The sequence below is a fragment of the Lagopus leucura genome, unplaced genomic scaffold (assembly GCF_019238085.1).
Source record: "Lagopus leucura isolate 7727_CA_CO unplaced genomic scaffold, USGS_WTPT01 Super-Scaffold_100026, whole genome shotgun sequence".
In the NCBI taxonomy this organism is placed as follows: domain Eukaryota; kingdom Metazoa; phylum Chordata; class Aves; order Galliformes; family Phasianidae; genus Lagopus; species Lagopus leucura.
The window spans coordinates 4,614,536-4,630,680 of record NW_024962277.1 but is presented as its reverse complement, the minus strand read 5'-3'; the positions used below and the strand labels follow the sequence as shown (position 1 = coordinate 4,630,680).

The following is a 16,145-nucleotide window of genomic DNA, read 5'->3' as shown; positions in this document are numbered from 1 at the left end:
ATTAATTAGATGATATCCTCTCAGTGCTTTGTAGATGCAGAGTGTCATCTACTTTAAGTGCTAAACATTACATTGAATTAAATGGCAGGGCAGGTGAGACTCCTGCGCTGGAACGGGGCAAATGACTGCAGAAAACTAATGGCACAACCTGCTTCTATCTCAGTGTGCTCTGGGGAAAAGGAGATTATTCTGTTTAGATGATCTGGTCCCAGAGCCTAAGCATTCAATTCAGCTCCCACTTACAGCAATAGAAGAATCATCATGACTTGGTTGAAAGCAGGTTCAGATTCTAAACACTGGCATGAAGCAGCAGTATGTGAGATATGTTACTCGAGTTAAGAGAGGCCTCAGATCACTTCCTGAGGGTGGGCTCTCAGTGCAAAGGGAGGTGAGCAGTTTCCTTGCAGGTCCCTGCAGGGAGCCCTGCCTCTGGCAGCTCCAGCAGGTGGTTGCTTCCCTTGCCATGCAGAAGTATTTAATAGTTTATTGGATTCAACCAGTAGGGATGTTAATCACTCGCATACTCCATTTGCAGTCAGAGACTAAAGCTAGTAAGTAACCAAATCTGATAAAAGAAATAATTATGGCAGATTATGATGTAGTTAATTTAAACGCACAGAAGAAATTCTTGTTCCAGAGTTACCTGCAATTACTTTTTCTCTTTAAGTTGAAGTTACAAGTTCTTCAAGATTCCTCATACATCACACATATACAGAGTGAACATAGGTAGTTGCAACACTTCAGCATATCTCTCTGGAAGCCAGAGCAAGAGGCATTCTGCTTAAATGCATTTAACTGGCTCAGGAAATTCCCCTTTGCTTTGTACTCCCAGTCTTTGATTTTTCTCTTGCTAATTGTGTTACGAATTATTCTTAGTGTGCAATTTGTGACAGGTACAAAGGATCCATACGTTTTAATTTTGGAATAATTTCTGTTCAGTTTAACCTTTCTCCCACATTCTATTTCTAATGCAGAGTCGAGTCTTCTCCTGACCAAAGTTTGCTCTCTAGAGACTGTGACACAGAATCAGATGCATCTCTGCAGTCCTATATGACATCACTTACGAGCAGACGGCATATCCTATTTCCTCACGTGTAGATACCACACGCAAGCTTACGAGCTGAGGCTTGACTAGTTTGACACAGCGATCTGAGAGCACTGCCAGCAGCTGTTAGGAAGCCAACGTGGCATTCCCAAGGCAGCTAGGGCTGCACAGAGATGCTTGGCTCAGACCTCTCTCAGCACTGCTCTCTAACTTTTTCTCCCTGTTTTGGAACTCAGAACAGCAAACAAACAAACAAACAAACCATGTCAAATCTTTTCTCTCTTCCAGTCTCTCCAGAAACACGGATACACAAAGAGACGAGCAGAGGATACATAACCTGCTCCAAGCACCCTGTCATCTAGCAGCAATTGTATCAGGGCAAAACTGTTAGCTTAATTTGACAAGTGAGTTAACATGACCACACCTTGTGTGATCAATAGACACACTGCACTGTTGGAATGTTCCCTACTAGTCACCTATTACAGCAGCAATCACCCTTTACTCAACACACACATACTTTCAAGTGAGTGAATATGATTTGCCTGCAATACCTACTGAGGAAAAGAAATAATTATACCAAGACTTTAACAAGAATCTTACTACAATCAAATCAAACTCAGAAAAATATTTCAGTCCAGAAATAGTAGGTTACCTCTGCACACACATAGGAGTAGACCAGGAGACCATGGGAGCCAGTGCATTTCCTCAAGTAAGAATGTTAAGGGCCAAAGGCAAGCCTAAGGAAGGCATAATTAGTTAGTTAATTATTTACCTGGGGACAGCTGCAGTGGAAAGCATCAAGATGGAAATGTTTGTTTGAGCATGGCTGGTAAATGGTGGGTGCTGGGCATCCTTTGCTTTCATGTTTGGGAGAGATATCCCCTCCTTCCCACCATTCTATTGCCTTTTAATGAAAGTTGGGTAGCCAGAGGTCTTATTCTGCTAGATGAGGTACTGTTCTCATACACAGAAAAAAAGTCTGGGGTAAGTTTAATATTGTGTGCTGAAGGTATTATATGTATCAGGAATGAACAATAAAGGCTCTGAGGGAGCACTGAAGTGTACTGCAGGTGTAGTACAAGAAAAGCCAAGCAGAAGGATGCTTTGCTTCAGGTTATTTTAAAGGAGGCAGTGCAAACTACAAAGAAACAGTTTGCATCTCTTCCTTCTGCCAAAGACAGAACATTAAACCCATAATCAGTGCAAATTGGTATTCAGAGCAGCTGGGTCTGGCTACCAGTGCGGAGCAAGAGGGGCACAGCTCACAGGTGCTGCACAGGCTGCTCACTGAAGACAAGCATGCAGTCACTACCATGGGGGAAACTGACTGTGAACAACTCCAGAATCTCAAGCACCTTTGTCTTTCAGGACTGTCCATCCTAATTTCTAACACTGGCTCTTATCAGAACTCAAGGGGCCACTAATAGAATTACAAACAGCAAACAAATTGCTGAAAAGAGCAAAGAGAAACTCCCCTGTTTACCTCAGGCTCATCCACAGCCTGGCAGCTGGATCCAGCTTGGTCTGCTTCCTGGTGCTTTCTAAGAGCAGATAGACAATGTAGAGTGAATGACACTTAACTTCACACCAAATGGAGGATTTACACCCACTCACTGGAATTATATGCCTTTCTAGAAAAGCACACCTGGTGTGATTAAAAAGGCTATCTTCCAGCAATGAAATTCAGAGAATTTTTGTGCCTAGCAAAGATTTAGGTACAAATCTATTGCAGAGTGCATGAAGAGAGCTTAGGGAGCTGTTTGTCATAGTGAAAATGATTGTCAGGCCGTGGAGGAAATACAAACATTTTACTTGCTTCAGCTGATTTAGATGCTTGAGTTGCTGTCAGATTAGCAGAGAAGCTCAGTGGGGGGTACTGGGGAGCCGATCTTGGTTGAGTGCAGGCAGGGAGCAAACGCCCAGTGAGGCTCCTGATTCTCTGAATGACTCCTGGCAAACATAAACAGCACAGCCTGCTTTGCCTCATTCACATCCCAAGCACAGCCGGGTTCTTGGTGTGAGATTGTTTCCAAGCTTAATACCTGAGCTAGGTGAGCCTTTTCCTTCGGAGCAGGAGACGCCAGCCTGTACATGTTGTCTCACCAGGCCAGGAGGGCAGCAGCGCTGCCAGGTCCTCCAGCCCAAGGATGGCTGTAAGGGCGGCTGCGGGTTCCAGCCATGGCAGCACCCTGCCTTCCCCACAGCTCCTTCCCGCCACCCCTGAGGATCACCGCTGCCCTGAGTCAGCGCAGCCGCATGAGGAGGCGGTTGACGCCTTCCTGCCCATCACCGCGTGCCAGGCGGCACTGCGCACACCCTGCAGGATCCTCCCCTGAGGCAGGTGAGCACTGGGACGGGCGTGACTTTTCTCAGAGCACAACTTGAGTTCTTTCAGCTTCTGCTGAGTTCACTTCCTTTCCTCAGAGCAGCCCAGAAGCCGAGCAGAGCCGAGCACGAGGAGAAGCACGCGCCAGGTACGTTCAAACTGCACCATGAACGCGTCAGGAAGCGCAGCCATGGCCAGCAGCCCACAACCAGCAGCCCTGCTCAGCAGGTGCCATGTCTGGGCTTGCCACGAGAGCTGGGCAAGAAGGACGTGCTGTTGCATGAGGCTCCAGTTCCTATGACTGGCGCTGTGTGCCAGTCTGAGAGCCCTGCTGCTCCTCTGTCGTGTTGCAACTGTAGGTGTGGACAGGAAGGCAGGCGGGTGACCTGCATCGTTGTCTCACTGGTGGCATTGACAGGAATAGCTTCAAACAGAGGGGCTGGCGGGTTTTTTCTCACTGAAGGAAACCACCAGCTACCACCACTGCCACCGCCTGCCAGGAGAGCTTCCTGAGGAGCAGTCAGGGCCAGCCTGAGGCGTGCAGTTGTGCTTCATGCTTTTTGCTCAGAGCTGTGGGTGCCCCATCCCTGGAGGAGCCCAAGGCCAGGAGGATGGGTGGGGTTGGTGGGCTGTGATCCTACATAATAGAATCTAAATAGAATCTTTCTGAATAACTGCACATCTGATGCCGCACACAGCGTTAAGGTGCTATGAGGAGCTCACTGCAGTGAGGTCTGGCTGCTGCTGAGGAGAGCAAGATGAGGTCTGTGGTTTGTGTCAGTCCCAGTGAGCTCGTGGCTGGGCTGAAAAGCCAGCGTCATCCTTCTTTTGTTAGGAGGTATAATCAACTAAATCACTTTTAAAACATGCAACAATTAAGTGCCAGCACTTATCCTTTGTTTAGATCTGATTTTCTTTCCAGAAGTGCCACAGGGGAATTAATTGTGCATAATCTAACCAAAGCAAGGTGCCTGACTTCCTTACTCACAGTAGTGTGGCAGCTGGCTGGCTCTACGCTGCTGCAGGCACTGAATGGAGCTCGGCTGCTCTGCAGCACTGGGCCCAGCGCACAGCCCAGCGTCCTGGTGCTGCCTGCTGGGCAGCTGAGCAGTTAGGTCAGTTGGGTCAGCAAGCAAATGGTTCTAAGGTCCATCAGTCTGACAGCAAAGGAGGCTTCCAGCGATGTGTCTGCTCTTCCCCCACTTGCAGAAGGGTGGATCTGAGCCCATCTTCACTCCATGGATCTCTATACATATGATGTGCAAATAGTAACTCAGAACAGCAATGCTCAAGTTTGAAGTAACTTTGTTCCTTTTGGACTGGGTTTTCAGCCCTGCTGCCCACGAACAAGTCTGATGGATTTAACTTATAAAAACAAACACTGTTGGAGCATTTAGGCTGTGCGAATAGGAAGGCAAAAAGATGCTGAAAACCACTGCTGGATATATATAACTGCACAGAAATGACGTTCCTCACCGTGTGCTGAAAACGGGTTTGTCCAGGGTGTGGTGTACTGGTTCCTGTATTTCAGCATCAGTGGTTGCTTAACAGGGCAGTGAGGACAGATGAGCTTCCTGCATTCCCTATCGGCTGCTCACAGCCACCACGGACTGTCACACAGCACTGCTGCCACAGCTCAGGCAGCAAAGGCTGAAAGACAGCAAGCTTTGTAGGAGAGGTAGTAACTTTTATTGAAGTAGTGGATGGATTCAAAGCTTGTTTGTCCAAAAACATGCTGGTTCTTCTGGGTGTATCAGGTTGTTTAATAAAATGTATTAATCTGCCCATGTGAGTGCTGTCTTGCATAGACTTATCATTAACAATAATTTCAGAGTGTTGTTAGAATATGAAATGTTTGTTTTCTCACAATACACCTGGCAGGTAGGGACCAGTTTTTGGGCTTAGCCTTTAGAAGTGATTGAGAGGTTAAGTAATTTCCTCATAGTCAAACTGCAAACCAATGGCAAAACAGTTTTAAACTAAGAACATCTTCACTCAAGGAACATTTGCAGTCTAGAAAAGGAGAAAGCCCTCAGAGACACCAAGGTACCAAAATCAGAAGACCCTGACTTTGGTTCTAAAGAGGGGAAAGGTTTCATTTTACTTTGGAATCTGACTTTCTGTAGGAGCTGAGACACTAAAACACTGTTCTGTTACCAAAGATGAGATGTTTGTGTGTATGCAGTATGTCATCCTGCAGATACTAACTGAACCTGGTGCAGATCTTGGAATATTTTGGGGTTGGAGCTAGATGATCTTAAAGGTCCCTTCCAACCCAAGCCATTCTATGATTTTATGATTTCTATGGCTGGTGGTTGTCATTGAAACTGCCTATGGAAAAGCACCACTTGTCCATCTGCAAAATTTGAAGGAAGAACTTATTTTTAAGGTGCTTGACTAAAAGTCCATTGCTGAAAGGATCCAAAATCTATGTCGTAAGAAAGTGCTTGGGTGTCTAAGTTATGTTTTCTTATTGTGCCTTGCACAGGAGAAACTGTGTTTTAGAGCCTCAAAAAGTCATCTTCTGCATCACTCAGTATAACAGCTTTATAGGAAGTGCTTCACAAGGGGGTGGTGTGAATGCAAGATGCCTGGACCACGGGAGGTGGAGGCAGCCATGTTCAGAACCCCAAGCACGACAAAAGATGCTTTGTCAGAGTAAAACTGCCTCAGTAAGTAAATAAAGAAATGTATTAGGTGAGTTTAGCAAACCAAAAGGAAACACTGCACTTTGGGGATGTCAGAATTTCGTTTCCATGTTATTGGATAACAGCAAGAAACTTTCTGGGATTGAAATTTCAAAGTTTTCAATTCCTAAACGTAAACTTGTGGAAGCATCCTTTTGATGACAACTGGGAAGAAGAGAATGAAATGTCAAAGGCTTCTCTCAGATGTGATTTCCAAATCTTGCTGGGCTCCCATCTGAACTACTTCTACTATTTTCCTTGATAGGTATATTTTAAATGTAAGGATGCTGAAGGTAACAAATAATTGTTCTGTTTTGTGAATGCAACTGTGCCTATTAAGTTACTCACATCTGTGGATGATCAAGTCAGACTTCTTTTGGTTTTACTCATGATGATGAGACTTTTGTTCTTTCCTAACTGAAGGCAGCCCAGCCAGACTCACTTGGAGGAGCAGAGAATGGGTCCGGAAGGGCAAATGAACCATGATATGAAACTGCCATTGCAACAGAGACATGATTTCTAAACTGAAGTGCTTAGAGATAGATGCCATGTCTGCAGGAGAGCAGGAGTAAGGCAGAAGAATAGAGGTCAGACTGATCTTCTAAACAATACCTGCTTTTTTTTCTCCTTTCAAACAGAAATGGAGAACCTCAGTATCCCACTCCCAGATCTCAGCAAAGAACAACAAGGTAGGGATAATACACAAAGGTCAGAGCTTCTACTCATTCACACTACACAACAGTTTTTCCTGGACTGACCATGAGTCAGTGAGACTTGTTTCCTCTGAAAACACACTCCATCCACATTCCTGCTTATAAACAGACCAGTGGTCAGTTCTCTGCTCTTCCACAGGTTTCTCATCTGGCCTTTGCACATCCTTGTATGTATGGTTTTTTTTCCATGCACTAAACGCCTAACAATTTACAGAAAGCAGTAGGTTTTAGTTGGAATCTCGCTCTTTACGTCTTTATAGCATGATCAGAATAAGTGCCTGCTCAATATTTAGAAATACTTCCCTTGCTGCTTTTCCTGAAATTGTAGCATCATAAAGACACCCTTAGTGTGGACTATCAGCCTTTTTGCCCTCTGTTTCTGGTGGATTGAGTTGCTTTATGCTATGCAACACTGCTCTTTTTCCTATAAGCCAAAACGCTGCAGTCTGATGTCTATCACCACACCCACACTGAGCACAACAGGAAAACTCTCACGCAACCCACCTCTACTTCAGTGCAGTGATTGACTTGTTTTTCCTCCCAGACATTTTCCAGAGGGCTTTTACTGCTGATGACAATTACTTGGAGAATCACGAGAAAATGCACCAGTCCTTCTGGGAATCACTGGTAAAAAGCTTAGCCACCACTGATCCACCTATCCTGGCCGCTGAAGAGAAGAACAGTGTAAGTTGCTAAAGAAACCTTAACAAAAAAAAGGATTCTCGTGTCATTCTCCAGGCACTTTAGTACTTCTCTGATATATTTTTGGAAGAGAGACCATACAGCCTGGTTATCTGTTATATTTTTAGACATTCTTCTGTAAGATATCACAAGGAGTGCGTGCCCATTTCAGGCCTTATGCTGTATTTCTCCAGTTCTTCAGTCATCTATTGCACACCATGCTTCTTTCCCCACTGATGCTCTGCTTTAAGTTGCTGAATAGAGTTTACATTTTCTTCACACTTTTGGTGTTGCTTTTTGTCCCTGATTTTTCCCCTTGCATAGCAGGAGCTATGGATCACGTTCCTAACAGTGAGACTCATTCACTTCTATTTCATCATCTGTTCCCACACACTGTGTTTTATTGGAAGGACTATTTGCTATCTATTCATCTTTCAGCTCCTCAACAGGTGCAGCGTCCTGCCTGGGGGCTGTGCAGCCTGCCTGAAAGCCATAGAGATGAAAGGCGTCAGGGCAATGGCAGTCCTTTACCTCTTGCTGAAGAGTTCCAACCCATCTGTGTATCAGCAGCTGCCCAGTTCCAAAGGAAAGGGTGAGTCCTACCTGGTATCACTTCATCTGTTCTGTTAAATTTTAGTCTGTGTTAATTTCAGGGGAGAAAAAAAAACCCCAAACTCTTGTTCACTTAGGTGTAGAGGATGATGCCCAGGAACTTCTGAGACTTAGAGCAATCCCACATTTTTTTTCTTAACTGAGCTAATGACAGCCAGGACATTGCTTTGCATGGACCATTCCCCAGCCAGTTTGGACCTCTCTGAGCTGCCATAGTAAGAAATCAGGGTCAAGCTCTGTAAATGCCTCTGAAAATGTCTCTAGTAGGATGTGCAGCACAGCACTAACCAAAACCAGCAGGCAGAAGATGCAATTCAGGTTGCTGAGCCTGGCAACAAGAGCCAGGTTCCACTACACTTCCCACTTGCCATGTTGTGTGATAAACAATTCCATGGAGTCCACAGAGTTGCTGTCTTTAATACAGCATGAAGGTGCACTCACTTAAGGTGACCCTGAATTTAACTGGACACCTTCAAGGAGGTGCCCTCTTCTTCAGGATGGAACACATTCACAAAGGGCAGACATCCCATAGCCCGAAAAGCAGCCCTTCTTGGGGCATTTGTCACAGCAGGTCTGCTTGTGCTGACAGGGACCCAATTCCCAATTCTAATACAGTGAGCTGCGCTGGCAATTGAGGGAAGTGGGGGAAATTGTGTCTCTGGCTACGTCCAAATATTACAACTAACAATGAAGAGATGCACAGACCTGCCAGGGCTCAGCACAGAACTGAAGTTAGAGCTGCTAAGAAACACCTGTAACTCCAGCCACAGAAGCCAGGAGCACCGCACTGCCCAGGACTCAGCAGCCTACACAGTTTTTGGTTTAGCTGACATTGAGAGTTCTGCTTTTATGCCACGAGAGGGTGCTGGCACTGCAGCACAGCCACAGGAGCCCGGCAGAAATCGGAGCGCTGGAGGGAGGAGTAGCCCAGGAGCATGAAAGCAGCTGTTCTCCATCTAAATCACCTTTCAGCTGCAGATGCTGCTGCTCCAGGCAGCGGGAAAAGTCACAGGGGTAACATTATGGGTAAATTAAAGGCAAGAATATGAGACCTAAGCATCTACTGCAACCATTTAAGTCAGTTAAACAGTGGTGTGAAGCTTCTATTGTAATGCTCCGTACTGCTGCTGGACTACAGATAGCACAGCTGAAAGGCTCTCTCTGATTTCTTGTCAAGCCTTAAATACAACATTATGAAACACTGTTAATATATCACTATAAATAAAACAAAAAATTTTCCATTTTTGTTTTGTCTGTATATCATAACAGATGAAAAATTAAAACTCCTCAAGAGATTGGAAAGAAATCTCATGCTTTCACAAGAGGATAAAAAGGCTGAAAACTCCTCCCAGGAATCCACAGATGAAGATACACGCGGTAAAAAAGATCGTTTTGTTTTCCCCTGGCACATAACTTAGTCTGATTACGTGTTCTAAGGAGACTGACACCAGAGACTTGCAACAATTCAGTAGCCATCTGGTACAACCCCGAAGAAATAAACTGTGCAAAAGACACAGAAAATAATCACTATCTCTAGATTTATTTATTGTTAAGAAAATAATGGTTGCTTCCTGTTGTTGGGAAATTGGAGGACCAAGAAGTGCTGAAAGCTGCTGCAAATTTCCTCTGTGAACACAGGACCATGTTTTTTGTGATGTTTATGGTCGAGCTGAAGTGCTACAGCAGGAGGCAGATAGTCAATGACAATGTTGCAGTACTTCCTAGCAATCATCAGTGGTGTATCAAAGGTCACTTGGGTTGCCCTCAAGCCATTTCCCTTCATGGAAAACCAGAGAGGCTAAAAGATGACAGGCGACATGGAAATGAGATTTTGCTGGCATTGGCTTATTCTGTCACAAAAAGCCATTCACTAATTACCATTAATTGTGTTCAGAAACAAAATTTTAAAACCAGTTAGCAGTGCTGATGATATATTTGTGTCCTAAATAAGACGTCTTCCTAACACTCCTTTATATGATCTATTCCATCATCTTTTGGTGTTTGATTTTACTGTTTTTCTTCAATTCAGCTAGATTTAAAGAGAGCAGTGAGGCAAAAGCAGCCAATAATAATGTTTGCACTACCAAATCCTCATTTTTATTTAAATATCCCATGACCATTATTATATTGTGAGCAAAAAGCTATACCACTACTGTTTCTGGTATTGCTAGTACGCTTTTCTTGCTTACTATCTCCACAATAATCCATCTTCCTTGAACTGTTCACAGTTTCTTAAACTCAGACACTTTTTTTCCTGTTCTGCTTTGGATGCAACACAAATTGGTGGCAATCTCTACATCAGAGTTGTGTCTTATACCAAGTGCTCTTATCACAGCAGGTTGTTTCCTCGCCTTCTCTATGGAACCTGCTTCAGCAGGGGGTTGGACTAGGTGATCCTAAGGGGTCCCTTCCAACCCCTAATGACTGTGTGTGTGACTTTAATTTAATCATTTTATCTATCCAGACAGCGATGAAGAAGATTTAGGAAGACACAAGACTGAAGGCCACCTGCTTGGAGGTGGGACAAAGTGTCAACACTGTTACTTTTTTTTTTTTTTTTTTTTTTTTTTTAAGAGAAAACAAGTATAAAATAGAAAACAAATAGTTTCTGAAATTCTTTGGTTTGACTTCAGAACAGTGGTAGATTAACACTCTACAAGCAGCATTAGATGTAGGAAAGGCATTTCTTGCAAGATGAAACTAATAGTAATGCTTAGCCATGGCCCGTGGTTAGAACTGAACTATGAGAACAACAAAGTCTAGCACTGTGGGAGAACTACTGCTGCCTGGGTCTGCACAGTCACCAATGAAACACAGCAAAAGAGTTTTGAAAGCATCTATCACAGCCACTACTTACAGGGTTTGCTTTCCACTCTCTACACAGACCAGAGATCATCAGCGAGGACCACTCTTTGAATCTTGGTCCTGAGGCTCTTCCATTCTTTCCAAAAGATAAACTGGAAAAGAAGTGCAGTGCAGAAAAGATGTTGTGTCAACACAGCCATCAGCTACTGGTATAGAATCACTGATTTAAAAAAAAAATAAAAAAATAAAAAAATTCAGGCCTTTAATCATTTAATATGCATCTCAAATTGATTCCACCCCAGATATAAAAGTAGTTCATTTAAACTAACAGCAGGTTTAATTCATCTCACACGAATCTGATTCTGCCTGACTCCAGCTATTGCTTGATAAGAAATGTGTGGTGTCAATACTCCGTTCACATCTCCTTTAGATCTGCATAACCCACCACAACAGACCTCCTTCTGAAGAGCAGGAGTTGGTATCCACCAGCTCACACTGACACAAGCACGCTTATTTCAGCACAGTGGCTTGGGTTAGGGTTGGCAGCAAAATATGCATGTTTATTGTAGACATTAACCTGCATCCTCTGTCCATAATATTTCAGGTATACCAGCTGAGGTTGTTCCCTACGGAGATTCAGGTAGGTGTTCCCAGATAAGAACCTCATCCTGCAGGAAGGACGACTTTGTTAACATAGTTCCTTCTTTTTGATTTTTTTAAAATATAGAATAACTACCTGACTGTAAATCCATTATGTTCCCATTGGTGTGGTGTTGGCCCTGGGCAAAATTACCCATTTTTTGGTAGCACTGCCAGAGACGAGGATCAGCTCACAGCAGTTGCAATCCTTTCTAGTAGAAATTCGAGCAACACTACTGGGCAACCTGGAAACCTGGTTTCTGCCAGCTGGTGATACTGAGTTCTGAATGCCTAACTCACTTAGCTCAGAGCATTCTCCAAAACAAGATGCTAGCTGAAAGCCAAATGATAGGCAACAGAAACAGTCCCACTGAGAGCTTGACCAGGTGGTTGCACTCTGAAGGCATATTTCCTTTTGTAAGGGACTGTAAGCAGCAGCAGAACTGATGTAAGACGACCACGATAGAAAATTTTCAATGGCTTGATCACATTATCAACATCATCCATCTCAATCCCAGGTCAATTCCATACTGATTAGTGCAAAAAGAAGGCTGGCCCTTCTGAGAGGACAGCTGTTCGACTAGTTCTTTTCTGCAAAGTGGGGAAGAGTTGCTGTAACTCAGACTCTTTCAGCTAAGGAAAGAGAGTGTAAATGGCAGAAAAATCCTTAGGGGAGAATTCCGAGTTGCCCATCAGCGAGGAGAACATAGAACACAGGAGCAGAGGAGTGTGTGTACCGCAGTTCAACATTTTCCCCACATTGCCAGGTGCAGAAAGGAACGCAGCAATTCTCCAGTTGGCTTTTGTCCCCGCTGCGTCACCTCTCACTGCAGCCTTTGTTACTTCAGCGCTAGATTAGTTCAGTACACTAGACCAAGCCATTGAAAATATTTAGCTAGTACTGGACACCCTGTCTACTGCATTTGAAAGGCTCATGTGATCTGTGGACACAGCTCATTTCTGACTCAGGCCGGTTCCAACTTCAGTTCTAGCAACCAAATATTAACAGGGAAGTCATCAATCATCTACTGCCCAGCTATTCCAGCTACCTGGGACCACTGCAAATAAGCGTTTTCCATTATCTTACCTTGAGGTTCTGATTTCATCAAATTTGTGGCAGTTTCTAGTGCTATTTTACTGAGTCCTAGACCAGAATATTCATCCAGCTTGACAGTACCGCTGTGTTTTTATCACAGAAATAATACAACTATGTTGCTTTTCAGAAATAACCAGAAGAGAAGATTCAACTGCAGATGGTAAATACTAACAAGCAAAACAAGTTTTTCTTGTGAATGTGGTCTTTCAGCATTCAGTTTTACTTAGCAGTGATAGCTATACCAGCTCCTAGGTACTTAGGTATTTTATAAGTAAAAAGTAGAAGCTTTAAGAACAACTACTAAAATGTGTTATAGTGCTTTGATAGGAGAAATACTGTGCAGTTACCATGGTACTATTGCATCCAGGAGGCAGAGTAACACAACAGACACATAACAGGTGTGAACATTAATTCACACAAGTTCTGTCACTACAAATCTTCACATAGACAACCATGCAGAGGAACATCTGTGAGTTAAAGTAGTGCCATGCTATGTTAACATTAATCATTATACTTGAAACTTTAAAAATACCAAGCTTGTTCTTACGTTCTTCTTCCTCTGTATTGACATAATTAGATACCCATAAGAGTAATTGCCAGCTACAACAGTTCTTAATTTGGGAAGTGCAGAAATACTGTAATATTAGGCCAAAGTAGATAGACTGATAATACTCATGTATTGATAATAACGAAGATTGTTATACTGTTGTTTAAGTGACATCACAAATCAAACTGAAGCTCCCTTGTACCTTTGCTTTAGTTGCCCACTGTAATTCTGAGACCATGATTGCCCCAGACTTAACAGAAAAGACCTGGAGTTCTTTAAAAGCAATTTGGAATTATTAATTGAATAATGCTGTTTTTACAATTGCTACAGACCATTTGGAAAGTAGTTTGGGGAGCAATTTTAAAACTGCTAATTTGACCTCCCTGAAAAATTTGCAGCTTTTTCCTCTGAAGTTTTTCTTTTTTTTAATATATTCTGCTCTCAGATTCTTATCTACAGAAAGGGAAAGAAACTTAAAATGCCTGAATTTCACAGTTACATTGCAATAAAAGACCTCTCTTTCTCACAGCATATGGGAACAAGAACATTCACCCTCAATGGTGGACAGTACGGTGGATGGGCATACGCAAGGATGGTAATTCTTTTTTTAATTCAGCTGACATCAATCCCATTGAACAGTAGACCAAGAATAATTTTCCTAGCTCAAAAAACTTCTCAACTTGAGTAGTTTGTTGAAGGTCATTGGGCCTTCTTGACGAAGGCCATTAAAGCTTCTCACATGACAAGCTGTGTTTGTGATGTTGAGCTTACTGTATGAGACATCCCTCATGGAAGTACACTTTATTCACTGACTGATACACTAGAACCTCATGTGTACTCCTAAGGGAACAGTGCCAGCAGTTGTGACCTAATTTCCCCTCTCTATTTCAGATGAATTCTTTCATTTTGTTATTCTTTGCTTCGCAATTGGAGCTTTACTAGTTTGCTACTACTACTACAAAGGTAAGGCAAGGCTTCAACAGAAGGTTAAATTGCTGCAGTCCAAAAAGTGCACAAAGCCAAACACCTATTTTGTTGTCTTAGATTGGACAATTTCTCTTGGAATTGGTTTAATCACCTTTGCTTCTCTGGAAACCACTGGGATTTATTTTGGTCTAGGTAAGTATCTACAACAGCCAGCTCTGTACCAACGCGATGGATACGAGGGCACGCAGTCACTGAACTACACAAGTCTAGAAAATGGCTACTGCTGAGATTCTTTAAATCGTCACCTAACCTGCCTGTCTCATTCACAATTACACAGTGTGGCTGAAAACAAACGTGCCTCTGTGACACCAAAGGCAGATGTGGTTCATGCTGGTCACAAGACCTTGAGTCACCTCTCTGGTAGCAAAGGCAGTATGCTGTGTTGCCATGACAACATGTCACTTTAGCAGGGAGGCAGTCTTTGCAGAATACTTCTTCAAGGGGCTGTGCACTTGAGCTGCCATTCATTCCCCCAGGACTGGGGTTGCTGAATACCCCAAGGATCAAATTCCAGCAGAACCTGGATGATGGCAGTTATTAGCTACCCCTAGGTATCTCAAAGGAAAGATGCAGACAGCAGCAAGGCATGGCTTTCAAACTGAGAACAGAAGCCTCTAAGTTTGTGCTACAGCTTTTGGTAGGTTGTGGATGGTTCAATGTGGAATTACACTTGTCAGTACTTTGCTATCAGTGATGTCACAGACAGTGACAAACAGTAATCTTAGGTTCCTTAATGGTACAACCGGCATTTGTTTGGCTTTAGCTGTTATTCAGTGTTTTGTGTTTTATGTTTATATCTGGCTTATCTTGGAAAAAAATGTGTTTTCACAATTAGTGTATCGACTTCGGAGCGTGCTGGATGGTTTTGTTCCTCTGATCGAGAAGTTCAGGCCAACAGGTAACTGATCTTCTTACTGCCTGCATTCCTAAGCCCCTAGACCTTCCTCGTTAGGAAATGAGTGAAACTATTTTGGTTAACTCTCAAGATCAATGTCTCAAAATTACAATGGCATCATTTCAATAAAAAAATAAAACATTACAGTCCACTATAGCTGCTGGATTTGGAAATTAATTATTCTTGACTCTCCACACGGCAGAGCATTTTCACATTTTTAATACTCCGCTCTGTTGGGGACTTCAACTATTCCCTGAAAATGTCTGAATTCAAGGTCTATAGCTCCATTTAAAATTGAGTGAAAGGGGGTGGTTTCTTTTTGCTGATTTTTTAAACAGGCTCCAGGCTCATGTCTAAGTTCATGAACACAAGAGCTGAGGAGCGCTGAGAAGTTGCAACAAGGGCTTACAGTCAATATGTGACACCTAATTTTAAACACAACAGTTTTGACAAGTCTTCTTTTTTCATCACCGTGCAGGTATGAGGAAAGCTGCCTAAGAGCATTTCAGAAGAATTCAACAAAACTCTCCTGTTTGGATTTACAGAATTAAAAGAACTGCTTTATCAGGCAGTCATAAAATCATAACAGCTAACACAAAACACTGAAACGTTGAACAATAGAAATATATTCAGTCCACTCAAAAATGAAGTTAAAACTGAAGAGATTTGTAACTCAGTTGAGCTCATAAAATTATTTAGATCCAAGTTTATATTTAATTCTGCTCAATATAAGCATTTTTTTCCTTCCCTCCCACGTTTATTCACATTAAGTCCAGCCGTGGTGTATGAAAATCAACACAAAGACCTGCACTATTTTCAGCTGGTTCTGGATGTTTCAGTAGGAATCTTGGCACCAGAAAGCCACCTCCTCTTTACCCTTCTGATGCTGCAAGTCAGGCAGACACCAGCTGCCTGCTTACACAGTTGAGCCCCAGCAGTGCAATAGCACTGAAGCAGATTAATTTATTGTGGCAGAACTTAATATAGTGGGCATATAATGATTTCTCCCAGTGAAAGCTGGGCAAGATTTTACATGCAGTGACATAATGGTGCATTAATGAGGTTGTTAACAGCAGCAAATTTCATCTCTTTGAAGAGGAGAGAAATAAAAT

General features: G+C 43.0%; 1 protein-coding gene across 1 annotated transcript; it reads left to right on the top strand.

Moving 5' to 3' along the window:
* Positions 1-3,357: 3,357 nt before the first annotated feature.
* TMEM40 (transmembrane protein 40) lies at positions 3,358-16,145 on the top strand. The gene is made up of 13 exons (XM_042880203.1): positions 3,358-3,519; positions 6,697-6,747; positions 7,316-7,455; positions 7,891-8,044; positions 9,334-9,441; positions 10,529-10,582; positions 11,474-11,509; positions 12,732-12,764; positions 13,681-13,746; positions 14,043-14,114; positions 14,196-14,270; positions 14,974-15,036; positions 15,512-16,145. The coding sequence occupies exons 2-13, from the start codon at positions 6,699-6,701 to the stop codon at positions 15,529-15,531; spliced, it is 870 nt and encodes a 289-aa protein (XP_042736137.1). The 5' UTR covers positions 3,358-3,519; positions 6,697-6,698; the 3' UTR covers positions 15,532-16,145.

Coding starts and splice junctions, on each gene's coding strand:
- TMEM40 (XM_042880203.1), top strand. CDS start 6,699: ATGGAGAACCTCAGTATCCCACTCCCAGATCTCAGCAAAGAACAACAA. Junction 7,456..7,890: donor CCGCTGAAGAGAAGAACAGT/GTAAGTTGCTAA, acceptor TTCATCTTTCAG/CTCCTCAACAGGTGCAGCGT. Junction 12,765..13,680: donor AGAAGATTCAACTGCAGATG/GTAAATACTAAC, acceptor TCTTTCTCACAG/CATATGGGAACAAGAACATT.